Source organism: Oncorhynchus gorbuscha, linkage group LG22, assembly GCF_021184085.1.
Source record: "Oncorhynchus gorbuscha isolate QuinsamMale2020 ecotype Even-year linkage group LG22, OgorEven_v1.0, whole genome shotgun sequence".
In the NCBI taxonomy this organism is placed as follows: Eukaryota; Metazoa; Chordata; class Actinopteri; order Salmoniformes; family Salmonidae; genus Oncorhynchus; species Oncorhynchus gorbuscha.
The window spans coordinates 2,075,853-2,089,244 of NC_060194.1; the positions used below are offsets into that span (position 1 = coordinate 2,075,853).

The 13,392-nt window shown below is 41.1% G+C and overlaps 1 protein-coding gene across 13 annotated transcripts in view; it reads left to right on the forward strand.

The window, feature by feature from the left end:
* Positions 1 to 12,968, forward strand: part of amph (amphiphysin) — a 145,354-nt gene extending 132,386 nt beyond the window's left edge. For 9 of the 13 annotated variants that reach the window (XM_046321514.1, XM_046321517.1, XM_046321520.1 and 6 more), the window contains 4 exons: positions 333 to 386; positions 10,499 to 10,687; positions 11,085 to 11,186; positions 11,618 to 12,968. In XM_046321514.1, the coding sequence (XP_046177470.1) occupies positions 333 to 386; positions 10,499 to 10,687; positions 11,085 to 11,186; positions 11,618 to 11,722 (450 nt within the window). In that variant the 3' untranslated portion in view covers positions 11,723 to 12,968. The remainder of the gene's footprint in view (positions 1 to 332; positions 387 to 10,498; positions 10,688 to 11,084; positions 11,187 to 11,617) is intronic. The other 4 variants (XM_046321518.1, XM_046321523.1, XM_046321525.1 and 1 more) reach the window with 1 other exon arrangement.
* The last annotated feature ends 424 nt before the right edge of the window (positions 12,969 to 13,392 follow it).

The window sequence follows — 13,392 nt, forward strand, 5'->3', positions numbered from 1 at the left end:
GCTATATTTATTTAGAAGTATAGCAAATAGGTCACAGGCGGTTGGTGACGGCTTAATTGGGGAGGACAGAGTCATAGTAATGGCAGGAACAGAATATAATGGAATGGAATCGAACACGTACAACATGTTTTCCATGATTGATACCATTCCATTCCAACCATTTATTAAGAGCTATCCACCTGTGACATAGGAGTACACAAAATTAAAGGAAACATACCAAATAACTTGAAATAACCAAACTAAATCTGGAGAGTCGAGAGAGGCCATCCTCGAGGCTTGAAAATATTTTTTTCCCCAGATGTGATTGTGAATCAACTCTCTTTTGTACGTAGGAATCCGTTCCGACCCCGGAGGAAATGAAGGAGTCCCCTGTGGAGGAGACTCCGGTAATTATTATCCCAAGATTCCCAAACCCCATTCCCAAAACTCTAATATCCATGATCCCACATTTGCCTTATTCAACTAAGCTCAGTAACTGGGACCTATTGGGACCTGTCCGAAAGTCCATTGAGTCACTTAAGCCTGAAATAGGCTCCAGAAAATAGTAGTGATTGTAGTTATGTACTTTCATATTACAAGGTATATGTTCTAAGAACATGAGGCGTTCAAATGTAAAGGCCCACCTCAGAGGAAGTTGCTGCACTTATTTAGAGTCATTCCTGTCCTAGATCAGAAATGATTGTTTAGGTTCCACCTCGAAAACTGACGCAGGCTGTTAATACATATTTAGAAATTGGGGCTGGGAACGTTGTGGTGATTTCCACATGTAGCAGAGAAATAACAACAAATAAGTCACTGGCTGACAGCTGGCAGTTTAACTAGCTAGCATGCTAACCGTAGCCAGCTAATGAACGTTATTGTGAGCACCATTTTCAGTTAGCACAGGTGAAAATAATGATTTCATAATAAGAAAACCAACCGACCGGTCAAGAGATCTTAACTAAACTGTGCTGTTGAAATGTTGAGGGTTGACGTTTGTCTGACTCTTGCGATTTGATAATTCCAGTGAAACCAAGTCAGATTCCAATCGTCATTAATATTTGGACTGCACACAGACAGTGGTGTAAAGTACTTAAGTAAAAATACTTTAAAGTACTACTTAAGTCGTTTTTTGGGGTATCTGTACTTTACTATTTATATTTTTGACTACTTTTACTTCACTACATTCCTAAATAAAATATTGTACTTTTTACTCCATACAATTTTCCCTGGAAACCCAAAGTACTCCTTACATTTTGAATGCTTAACAGGACAGGGAAATGGTGAAATCAACGCACTTATGAAGAGAACACGTGGTCATCCCTACTGCCTATGGTCAGCCGGACTCACTAAACACAAATGCTTTATTTGTAAATAATGTCTGAGTGTTGGAGTGTTCCCCTGGCTATCCGTAAATTTTAAAAACCAGAAAATGGTGCCTTCTGATTTGCTTAATATAAGGAATTTGAAATGATTTATTCTTTTACTTATACTTTTGAAGTATAATTTAGCAATTACATATACTTTTGATACTTAAGTATATTTAAAACCAAATACTTTTAGACTTTTACTCAAGTACTATTTTACTGGGTGACTTTCACTTTTACTTTAGTAACTTTCTATTAAGGTTTCTACAGTGGGGCAAAAAAAGTATTTAGTCAGCCACCAATTGTGCAAGTTCTCCCACTTAAAAATATGAGAGAGGCCTGTAATTTTCATCATAGGTACACTTCAACTATGACAGACAAAATGAGAAAAGAAAATCCAGAAGATCACATTGTAAAAAAAAAATATTAATTCATTTGCAAATGATGGTGGAATGTATTTGTCACCTACAAACAAGCAAGATTTCTGGCTCTCACAGACCTTCTTTAAGAGGCTCCTCTGTCCTCCACTCGTTACCTGTATTAATGGCACATGTTTGAACTTGTTATCAGTATAAAAACACCTGTCCACAACCACAAACAATCACACTCCAAACTCCAATATGGCCAAGACCAAAGAGCTGTCAAAGGACACCAGAAACAAAATTGTAGACCTGCACCAGGCTGGGAAGACTGAATCTGCAATAGGTAAGCAGCTTGGTTTGAAGAAATCAACTGTGGGAGCAATTATTAGGAAATGGATGATAATCTCCCTCGATCTGGGGCTCCACGCAAGATCTCACCCCGTGGGGTCAAAATGATCACAAGAACGGTGAGCAAAAATCCCAGAACCACACGGGGGGACCTAGTGAATGACCTACAGAGAGCTGGGACCAAAGTAACAAAGCCTACCATCAGCAAGGGCATTGAAGATGAAACATGGCTGGGTCTTTCAGCATGACAATGATCCCAAACACACCGCCCGGGCAATGAAGGAGTGGCTTTGTAAGAAGCATTTCAAGATCCTGGAGTGGCCTAGCCAGTCTCCAGATCTCAACCCCATAGAAAATCTTTGGAGGGAATTGAAAGTCCGTGTTGCCCGATTTGACACACTGAACTCTATCAGAGAAGTAGTTGGTGAACCAGGCAATCATTTGAGAAACCAAGGCTGTCGAGTCTGCCGTTGAGGATGTGGTGATTGACAGAGTCGAAAGCCTTAGAAAGGCAGGGTAGGATAGATATAGGTCTGTAGCAGTTTGGGTCAAGAGTGTCCCCCCCTTTGAAGAGGGGGATGACTGCAGCTGCTTTCCAATCTTTGGGAATCTCAGACGACACGAAAGAAAGGTTGAATATGCTAGTAATAGCGGTGGCAACAATTTCGGCAGATCATTTTAGAAAGAAAGGGTCCAGATTGTCTAGCCCTGCTGATTTGTAGGGGTCCAGATTTTGCAGCTCTTTCAGAACATCAGCTGACTGGATTTGGGATAAGGAGAAAAGGGGAAGGCTTGGGAGCGAGTTGCTGTTGACCGGGGTAGCCAGGTGGAAAGCATGGCCAGCTGTAGAAAAATGCTTATTGAAATTCTCAATTATAGTGGATTTATCAGTGGTGAGGTGAGATCACGAGGTGAGATCTTGCATGGAGCCCCAGACTGAGGGTGATTGACCATCATCTTGAACTTCTTCCATTTTCTAAAAATTGTGCCAACAGTTGTTGTCTTCTCACCAAGCTGCTTGCCCATTTTCCTGTAGCCCATCCCAGCCTCGTGCAGGTCTACAATTTTATCCCTGATGTCCTTACACAGCCCCCTGGTCTTGGCCATTGTGGAGAGGTTGGAGTCTGTTTGATTGAGTGTGTGGACAGGTGTCTTTTATACAGGTTACGAGTTCAAACATGTGCAGTTAAATACAGGTAATGAGTGGAGAACAGGAGGGCTTCTTAAAGAAAAACTAACAGGTCTGTGAGAGCTGGAATTCTTACTGGTTGGTAGGTGATCAAATACTTATGTCATGCAATAAAATGCTAATTAATTACTTAAAAATCATACAATGTGATTTTCTGGATTTTTGTTTTAGATTCACAGTTGAAGTGTACCTATGATAAAAATGACAGACCTCTACATGCTTTGTAAGTAGGAAAACCAGCAAAATCGGCAGTGTATCAAATACTTGTTCTCCCCACTGTATCATACATTGACTAAAATGATGACGTATTGTCTTAAATCGATGTGCAACAGCCTGGGTAAGCTCTGGCCATCGTCTCTCAGCTCGAAAACTGGATTTCTACTGGTGTGGGTGTTTAACTATTCCCGAAATTAAACAAAGGCCTGGGTAAACTCTGGCCATCGTCTCTCAGCTCGAAAACAGTGGATTTCTACTGGTGTGGATGTTTAACTATTCCCGAAATTAAACAAAAGGTCTATACCAAACAAAGTCAAACGAACAAGGCGACAGTTAATCCACAAAAAAAAATGGGAAAACCACAACCATGATCGCATCGCAATAAATGTTTCTACTGCCAACTAAAATGTATATGCATTTGCTATAGGCAGATGTCAGTCGAATGTTTTAAATTGAAACTGCTTTTCAATTGTTCCCTTTGCTTTGCTTTTTTGTGCCCCCCATTCCACGGTAGACGTTACGTAATTGCTTCCCATTTAGTATTGTGAACTGTCATTAAATGTTGCTGAACCACAAACAACTGCAATAATCATAACTCGCATTTCTTGTGAATGCTGCCTTAACACCGCCATGACAAAATCTTTGAAAGTTATTTTCGTCGTTTTCTTATGTAGGAGGTTGCAACTTTACTGAGCGTTCAGATGGATAACTATTTGGTGAAGAACAGACATTGTACTTTGTAATGGAGAACAGGCACTTGTCTTTTTTTGATCCGTAGCCTTATGGTGGTTGGTCTGCATCAATAACATGTCTTTGTCTGAACTGTAGGCACCTGTGGATGCTAAAGGTTCTCCTCAGGAAGACACGGGTAACAAAGTGACTACTGAAAGTTGCATCCCCGTTATCCTCATCGTGGTGATGTATCTGATACCAGTGCCAGCATTATTGCTAACACTTTCTTTGAATCTGCCTACATAATGTGATCATTATGATGACATACTGCAGCGAACGTCGCAAAAAGTTGTGGCATATGATTTTCGCTACCTGATCTGTGAGATGTACTGTTATTTAAGTTTGTTGCGCAACAAAAGCACCTGCTATATCATTTGAAGGTTAGGTAAAGTGTTACTGAATGATGGAAATGTTGCAGTAGCATGGTATCCGGATTGCTGCACAATGCTCAACACTATGAATATATCATCTACAAGCTTGGTATCAGACTTGTCCTCAAAACGGATCTCCTTTATAGGATACTGTTTTCACACATCGAAAACAAGTTTTTTGCTGTTAATATTTTCTATCAAAAGCCTCCTTTTCACATGACTTTACTTGAAACAAACAGTAGCAAGTAGGTTTACAAGTGTGGGTGTTACACCAGTAGCACTATCAAAGACCTACTAGTCCACTGGGCACACACTGCTTGGATCAACATTGTTTCCATGTCATTTCAATGAAATTACATTGAACCAACATGGAGTAGACGTTGAAATGACATCTGTGCCCAGTGGGAGATGATGATTTGGGCAGATAGTAGATTACGACGTTTGAAGTAAATGTATTTTCTATGGTGTGTTATAAACCTTGTTGTGTAATTCTTCCAGATCCTGTTTGTTCATACATACATTGTTATTATCACTTATAACTTTAACCCTTAAATTCAAAATTCAAATAGCAGTTCTGATACAATTATGTTTTTTTTAGCTTTTTAGCTGAAGTCTGTATGTTGTGATTCTGGATGGCCAGATAGCAACAATGACAAGAAGCTGCGGTGTGGGGACTCGTAGGTGGCTCTTTCCAGCTAGTTGTATATCTTGTTCTTGATACTATGTCTTATTTTGAGGTGTCTTGACTGATGTCACGTCTATGCTAATATGGCAACAAAAAAAATGCATTAGCTTGCTAACCAACAATAACATTGGAGACGAAATATAGTTTACAAGTTGTCAACAACCTAAACCAATCCCGTCTGTTTTGCCCTATAGTTGCGCACGCAACGGTTTTGTTGCTAAATAACCAACCTATCTATGCTCTAAATATTTTATGTTCATATATTGTTTTGTATTGAATAGTGCTGATTTTGCCGTATATATTTTGAATGTATATATTGTGTTGTTTTCTGGTGGTTAAACTATCTTTTGCAGTGCTGCTAGTAGGGGAGACCAGGGGTAATTGTAACACATTTATTTTTTTCAAACAGAAACCAGCTAGTGTGATGAAACAGTATATGCCAATGTTTAAGTTCTCTCCCTGCTTGAAATTGTTCAGTCAAACATCTCACTATTAGCTTGTTTGAACCTAGGTTTTTAGGGGTGAAAGTCTGTTGTTCTACTTTCCTGGGCATTAATGTCCAATAATTCATCACTATATGTTGGCTTAACACTGACAAGTGTCACTATTCGTGTCTCTTGCTAGACACATCATGTTTTGTCATGGCTGCTAGGGTTGGGGTGCAATTGTAATACAAGCAGCCAAATGTTGAAAACAAGGGATTTTACTTTAAGATGGTATTAATTATACAAATGTAAATGTAAAATAGCCTTGGGGTAGAGTGCCAAATAAAATACCTGTGCAACATCAGACTATTCAAGATGTTTTGAGGGGAAGCGAATGGGGTTGTTACGGTAAATATTGGTTACGTACATAGAAATACTTATATTTATTGCAAAATCATTCCATACTGTATGTCTATGATATGAACTCGTTCATAAACTTGAATGTTTTTTTTTTAAGTTAAGTGAGTTTATATGATTGATTTATTTGACATTTGACCCCAGCTACTGTTACATTTTCCCCGTGCCAGAAGAATTGTAACGTCCAGACTTTTTGGACTAAAATCAATATTGTGATCTGACGGTCTTATGTACAGACCCGATAGATAAATGGTATGAATGATTAGGAGACAGATGTACATAACTTGCCTAGTTTCAAGTAGTCTTTGAGCAGTAGAGAAAATACCAAAAATCTCCCAAACTTCTCACATTCTGAACTGTAAAATAATGTTGTCACCTTTATTGCACTGGTGTTTATTGTTATTATTATTATTTATTATTTTATTTTTACTGTGTATTCGTTTGTGGTGATCACTTCCATACTGTATTTGTTGAAAATTACATTTCCTACGCACATGTAGATCGATGACAATCTAATTCCATTTGAGTGGGAATCTATTCCCACCTTTATAAATGCCTCTCTTCTGAATACCATAGAACGGAATAATCCCCCATATTTTCAAACGGAATAAGAGCAAACTCATTTGTCCTCATTCGCTGAGATGCTCTGACTCGTTGATCAAAACAAGTAGTTGAATTTGTCACATGCAGCGCTTACAACAGGTGTAGGTAGACCTTACTGTGAAATGCTTACTTACAAGCCCTTAACCAACAATGCCGTTTTAAGAAAATGTTAATGTTAAGTAAAAAAAAAATAGATAAGTAAAAAAAATATATATAATAATTACCAATAATTAAAGAGAAGTCGTTAAATAGCGGTAGCGAGGCTATATACAGGGCTGCCGGTACAGAGTCAATGTGCGGGGACACCGGTTAGTCGAGGTAATTGAGGAAATATGTACATGTAGGTAGAGTTAAAGTGACTATGCATAGATAATAAACAGAGAGAAGCAGCAGAGTAAAAGAGGGGGGTCACAATGCAAATAGTCTGGGTAATCATTTCATTAGCTGTTCAGGAGTCTTATGGCTTGGGGGTAGAAGCTGCTAAGAAACCTTTTGGACCTAGACTTGACCCTCCGGTACCGCTTTCCGTGCGGTAGCAGAGAGTACAGTCTATGACTAGGGCTGGAGTCTTTGACCATTTTTAGGGCCTTCCTCTGACACCGTCTGGTATAGAGATCCTGGATGGCAGGAAGCTTGGCCCCAGTGATATACTGGGCCGTTCGCACTACCCTCTGTAGTGCCTTGCGGTCGGAGGCCGAGCAGTTGCCGTACCAGGCAGTGATGCAAACAGTCAGGATGCTCTCGATGGTGCAGCTGTAGAACTTTTTGAGGATCTGAGAGCACATGCCAAATCTTTTCAAGTCTCCTGCAGGGCAAAAGGCTTTGCCGTGCCCTCTTCACGACTGTCTTGGTGTGTTTGGACCATGATAGTTTGTTGGTGATGTAGACAGCAAGGAACTTGAAGCTCTCAACCTGCTCCACCACAGCCCCGCGTCGATGAGAATGGGGGTGTGCTCGGTCCTCCTTTTCCTGTAGTCCACAATCATCTCCTTTGTCTTGATCACATTGAGGGAGATGTTGTTATCCTGACACCACACTGTCAGGTCTCTGACCTCCCTATTGGCTGTCTCATCGTTGTCGGTGATCAGGCTGTTGTGTCATCGGAAAACTTAATGATGGTGTTGGAGTCATGCCTGGCCATGCAGTCATGAGTGAACAGGGAGTACAGGGGGGGGCTAAGAACGCACCCCTGAGGGGCCCCTGTGTTGAGGATCAGTGTGGCAGATGTGTTGTTACCTACCCTTACCACCTCGGGGCGGCCCGTCAGGAAGTCCAGGATCCAGTTGCGGAGGAGGGTGTTCAGTCCCAGGGTCCTTAGCTTATTGATGAGCTTTGAGGGCACGATGGTGTTGAATGTGGAGTGGTAGTCAATGAACAGCATTCTTTTTTTTTTAAACCCCTTTTTCTCCCCAATTTCATGGTATCCAATTGTTCTAGTAGCTACTATCTTGTCTCATCGCTACAACTCCCGTACGGGCTTGGGAGAGACGAAGGTTGAAAGTCATGCGTCCTCCGATACACAACCCAACCAGCCGCACTGCTTCTTAACACAGCGTACATCCAACCCGGAAGCCAGCCGCACCAATGTGCCGGAGGAAACACTGTGCACCTGGCAACCTTGGTTAGCACGCACTGCGCCCGTCCCGCCACAGGAGGCGCTGGTGCGCGATGAGACAAGGACATCCCTACCGACCAAGCCCTCCCTAACCCGGACGACGCTAGGCCAATTGTGCGTCGCCCCACGGACCTCCCGGTCGCGGCCAGTTACGACAGAGTCTGGGCGCGAACTCAGAGTCTCTGATGGCACTGCAGTACAGCGCCCTTAACCACTGCGCCACCCGGGAGGCCTGAACAGCATTCTCACATAGGTCTTCCTTTTGTCCAGGTGGGAAAGGGCAATGTGGAGTACAATGGAGATTACATCTTCTGTGAATCTGTTGGGGCGGTATGCAAATTGGAGTGGGTCTAGGGTTTCTGGGATAATGGTGTTGATGTGAGCGATGACCAGCCTTTCAAAGCACTTCATGGCTACAGACATGAGTGCTACGTGAGTGCTACAGGTGCTAGTAATTTTGGTAGGTTACCTTGGTGTTCTTGGGCACAGGGTCTATAGTGGTCTGCTTGAAACATGTTGGTATTACAGACTAGGTCAGGGTCAGGTTGAAAATGTCAGTGAAGACACTTGCCAGTTCTTCAGTGTATGCTCGGAGTACACGTAATCCGTCTGGCCCTGCGGCCTTGTGACTGTTGACCTGTTTAAAGGTCTTACTCACATCGGCTATGGCGAGCATGATCACACAGGAGGAATGGGCCAAAATTCACCCAACTTATTGTTGGAAGCTTTTGGAAGGCTACCCGAAACGTTTGACCCAAGTTGAACAATTTAAAGGCAATGCTACCAAATACTAATTGAGTGTATGTAAACTTCTGGCCCACTGGGAATGTGATGAAAGAAATAAAAGCTGAAATAATTAATTCTGTCTACTATTTTTCCGACATTTCACATTCTTAAAATAAAGTGGTGATCCTAACTGACCTAAGACAGGTAATTTTTATTCAGATTAAATGTCAGGAATTGTGAATAACTGAGTTTAAATGTATTTGGCTAAGGTGTATGTAAACTTCCGACTGTAGATTAAAACTCTCTTGGTAAATAGTGTGGTCTACAGCTTATCATGAAATAGTCTAACTCCGGTGAATAAAACCTAGAGAATTCCTTAATATTAGATTTTGTGCACCAGCTGTTTACAAATATATATTGCCCGCCACCCCTTGTCTTACCAGAGGCGATGCAGCGTAAAACTCACCAGCTGTGTTATCCATGTTGTCGTTCAGCCACGAATCGGTGAAACATAAGATATTACAGTTTTTAATGTCCCGTTGGTAGGATGTACGTGATCGTAGTTCGTCTATTTTATTATACAATGATTGTACGTTGGCTAATAGGACCGATGGTGAAGGCAGATTACCCAGTCGCCATCGGATCTTTAGAAGCTCCCCGACCTACGTCCCCGATATCTCCGTCTCTTTCTCATGTGAATGACGGGGATTTGGGCCTTGTTGGGTGTCTGAAGTAAATCCTTTGCGTCCGACTCGTTACAGAAAAAATCTTCTTCCAGTACGAGGTGAGTAATCGCTGTCCTGAAATCTAGAAGCTATTTTCGGTCATAAGAGACGGTGGCAGAAACATTATGTACAAAAAAGTAAGTTAAAATAACGCAAAAAAACACACAATAGCATAATTGGTTAGGGGACTTACCCACCCCTATTTTATCTTATTGTCGGCGGCCTTGGACAGCTCCACTCCCTTTGCATATGATGTTTTTAAAAGTTAATGTAACAAAATGTTGGTGCAAGCTTGAAATATCTTACCGGTATGTCAGTATACAACGAAAAAATATAATTGGGGCCCAGAATTTCTCTTGGTCATGTCCCCTGATCCCTCACCGACTTTCCTTGATGACCTTCGAGGTTTGGTTTCCACCATGTTGTTTACACAAGGTCATCATGTTTGTGATGAATGGTCATGAAGGAAAAGAGACAAGGAAATGAAGTTTTTTTTTAGAACTATTGGGATGTACTGTAGCCATTGATGTAAACACGGATGGTATTCATGAAAATAGACACTGAAATGTCAACATATTAATCCAATGAAACCATGTTTCGAAACGATGTGGATCTGTGGTGTGAAAATCATTCTATTTATTTCTTGTTAACTGCTTCTATGGCTACGTTTTAGCATGTATAAAGGTGTGGATTTGTGTGTGTTATTGTGTCTCGTTAACGGGTTTCTTTCCTCACCAGGAGAAGATGCCTATTCCCTCAGTGGTGATTGAGCCAGCCTCCAGCAACGAAGGTGACGATGACCGCGACATTATTGACATTTCCCCAACGACCATCAGCGACAACGGAGTGACAGCGGACACCCAGACGGCCAAAGACATCACCACCTCCGACGGCCCACCAGGACTCCCTCCTGGCTTCCTTTACAAGGTTTTCCCTGGTCCACACACACACACACACACACACACACACACACACACACACACACTCACACACACACACACACACACACACACAAAAGACCTCCCTGATTCACACAAAAAGGCTGACCTGAATTGTACTGTGCTGGCTAGGTAGGATATTTTCTTTTCAGTTGGTCTTTCCAGCGACTGTGGTGGATTCATAGTACAGCTGGGCTTTGCCAGGTTTGGCCCTATAGTGTGAAACTGGAAACACTCAAAATAGAATAACTGTATTTTGTTGTATACCGTTATCAGCACACACTTGGAAGCACACACACACACACACACACACACACACACACACACACACACACACACACACACACACATGCTCTCATGCTGTATTATGAACTACTATCCTGTAGGTGGAGACTCTGCATGACTTTGAAGCTGCAAACTCAGACGAGCTGGAGCTGAAGAAAGGTGACGTGGTTCTGGTTGTTCCCACGGCTACAGCAGAAGATCAGGTGAGGAGAAACTCTGTATTCACACTGTATTAAATCAGCTTTCAAATTCTAAGAACGTTATATTAATCCTGTGCAAATACTGAGCACTTCACGTCCATAGAATATCATAAATGTGGTCAAATAGAGTGGATCTCAGATCATTGGTCAAAAAAACTAACACAGCACTCCAGTGGCCAGATTCCATGTTACAGTATTCCCGATGATCCACTTGGTGGAGCTATAACCATATTGCTTATGCCTCATAGATCTGTGAACACTGAAAGGATAGGCTTTTGAGGAAGTAAAAGGACCGAAATAGAGCTGGGTCCTTGTCTACCTAACACATACACAAATAGAGTAGTTTAGCTTTATGTTAGCTACCAGCCTAGTACACAGGCATATCCATGGCCAATGAAATTCACCCCTTGCCTCACTCTCTCTATGTTTTCCAGGATGCGGGTTGGCTTACAGGTATCAAGGAAAGCGAATGGTCGCACCTCGGGGCCAGTGCCCACAAAGGACTCTTCCCAGAAAACTTCACACAGCGCTTGGAGTAACCATCTGATCCCGGAGAAAAGAGTTGTGGGGGAGGTGAAAGGGGCCCGTGTTCTCCAGACAATGTCTAGCCGAGCGTCTGCCAACCCGTCTGTGACCTTGTCTGCAAGACAGACCAAGGCCGTCACTGATAGAGGAAAGGACACAAACAATCAACAACAACAAAAACAAACCAAGTGTGGATAAACACTAGTACCTGCTCGGGAGCATAACGAAAAATAACATGAGCATGATGCCATAGTTTGGTCTACCCTTTTTTTGTTTGTTAACCTTTAAGCAGCAGCGAAATTGATGTGTGCTTTGTTGGAAGTGTGGTGATCTCCACATGTAAATCCCTTGACCTCCACATGTAAATCCCTTGACCTCCACATGTAAATCCATATCTGTTTCAAGGATAAACTCAAATGAGAAATACCTCCTGAAGAAAAAAAAAAAAAAAGTTACCTTATCTTCTCTGCACCAGGTGTATTGTATTGATTTTGTTGCTCTGCAGTGGAATTTCTAAGAATCTGTAGTGCTATGATCTATCTAACTGTTCTTGAGTGTTACTTTAAGTGTTTTCTTTCTGACATTTCAGCCATAAATGTTACCTTGCATCATTGTTAGTGTTCTCTTGTAGTGTCATGGCTGTATGTGTGCGGCTGTAGTGATTCTTTTTTGGGGAGTACTCAGTGTTGACATTGTTCATTGACAAGACATGCTGTGCTCTTGCCGAAACAATATAATTGACGTTGAAATTCCGAGCATTGGAATGGGACGTGCGATGAGTTTCCAGCATGAAAAATTATGTTTGTGATGAAGCTGAGATCCGGGGAACTGGCAGATGCAGCTTTCTCAAAGTAAAATTTTAAAAAAATAACACTGTAGCTCCCGAACATAAAACGTTAATGTGTCCTTATACCTTATATCTGCAATTACATATATACAAGAAACCAAGTCAACCAGTGGAAAGACATATGAAGTTATTTATTTGTGAATGAAATGTTATGATAAATTGTATTTATTTAACTTTATATTTTTAAAGTTTAAGATCACTGGGAAGGTGCTGGGAGAGAAATCAAGATATGCAATTTATGTAATTGGTTTATATACTGTAGGGTCACAATAGTCCAACTGTTCAGTATAGCAATGAATATGACGTCACTCCTGTTTTCGTACAGTTAGCCCTCACTGTATAATCTTTTTTTGTGATATACATATCTGTGATTATTTATCTAAAGGTGAATAAAGAATAGTTCATATGTTACAGCTCCTCGTTGATTGGGAATTATTTGCAGATCTGGTTCAAATACATGCGTATTTAAGTATTTTAAATACTTATTGTCTGGCCAAATCAACTACTTCTATTTGAAGTATTTGAAAGTATTTTTCTAATAATTTCCACTAAATACTATTTGAAACTATTTTCAAATACTTCTTTCCAAATACCCTGGAGGACCAAACAGACCGGGGTACAAATGCATGGAGTATTTAAATATTTGTATCTGGAAATACACTTCTATCTGAAAATACATGTATTTCCAAATACATTCCAATATTCAAATAGTATTTTTTCAAAGAAAAATATCCAAATACGATTTTTGTTGTTCGTGAAAAACAGGAACTTGTGAGTTGCACAGCGTGGCGGGGTCATCGACATTCAATTGCACTTGCGAGAGTAAGACAAATCAAA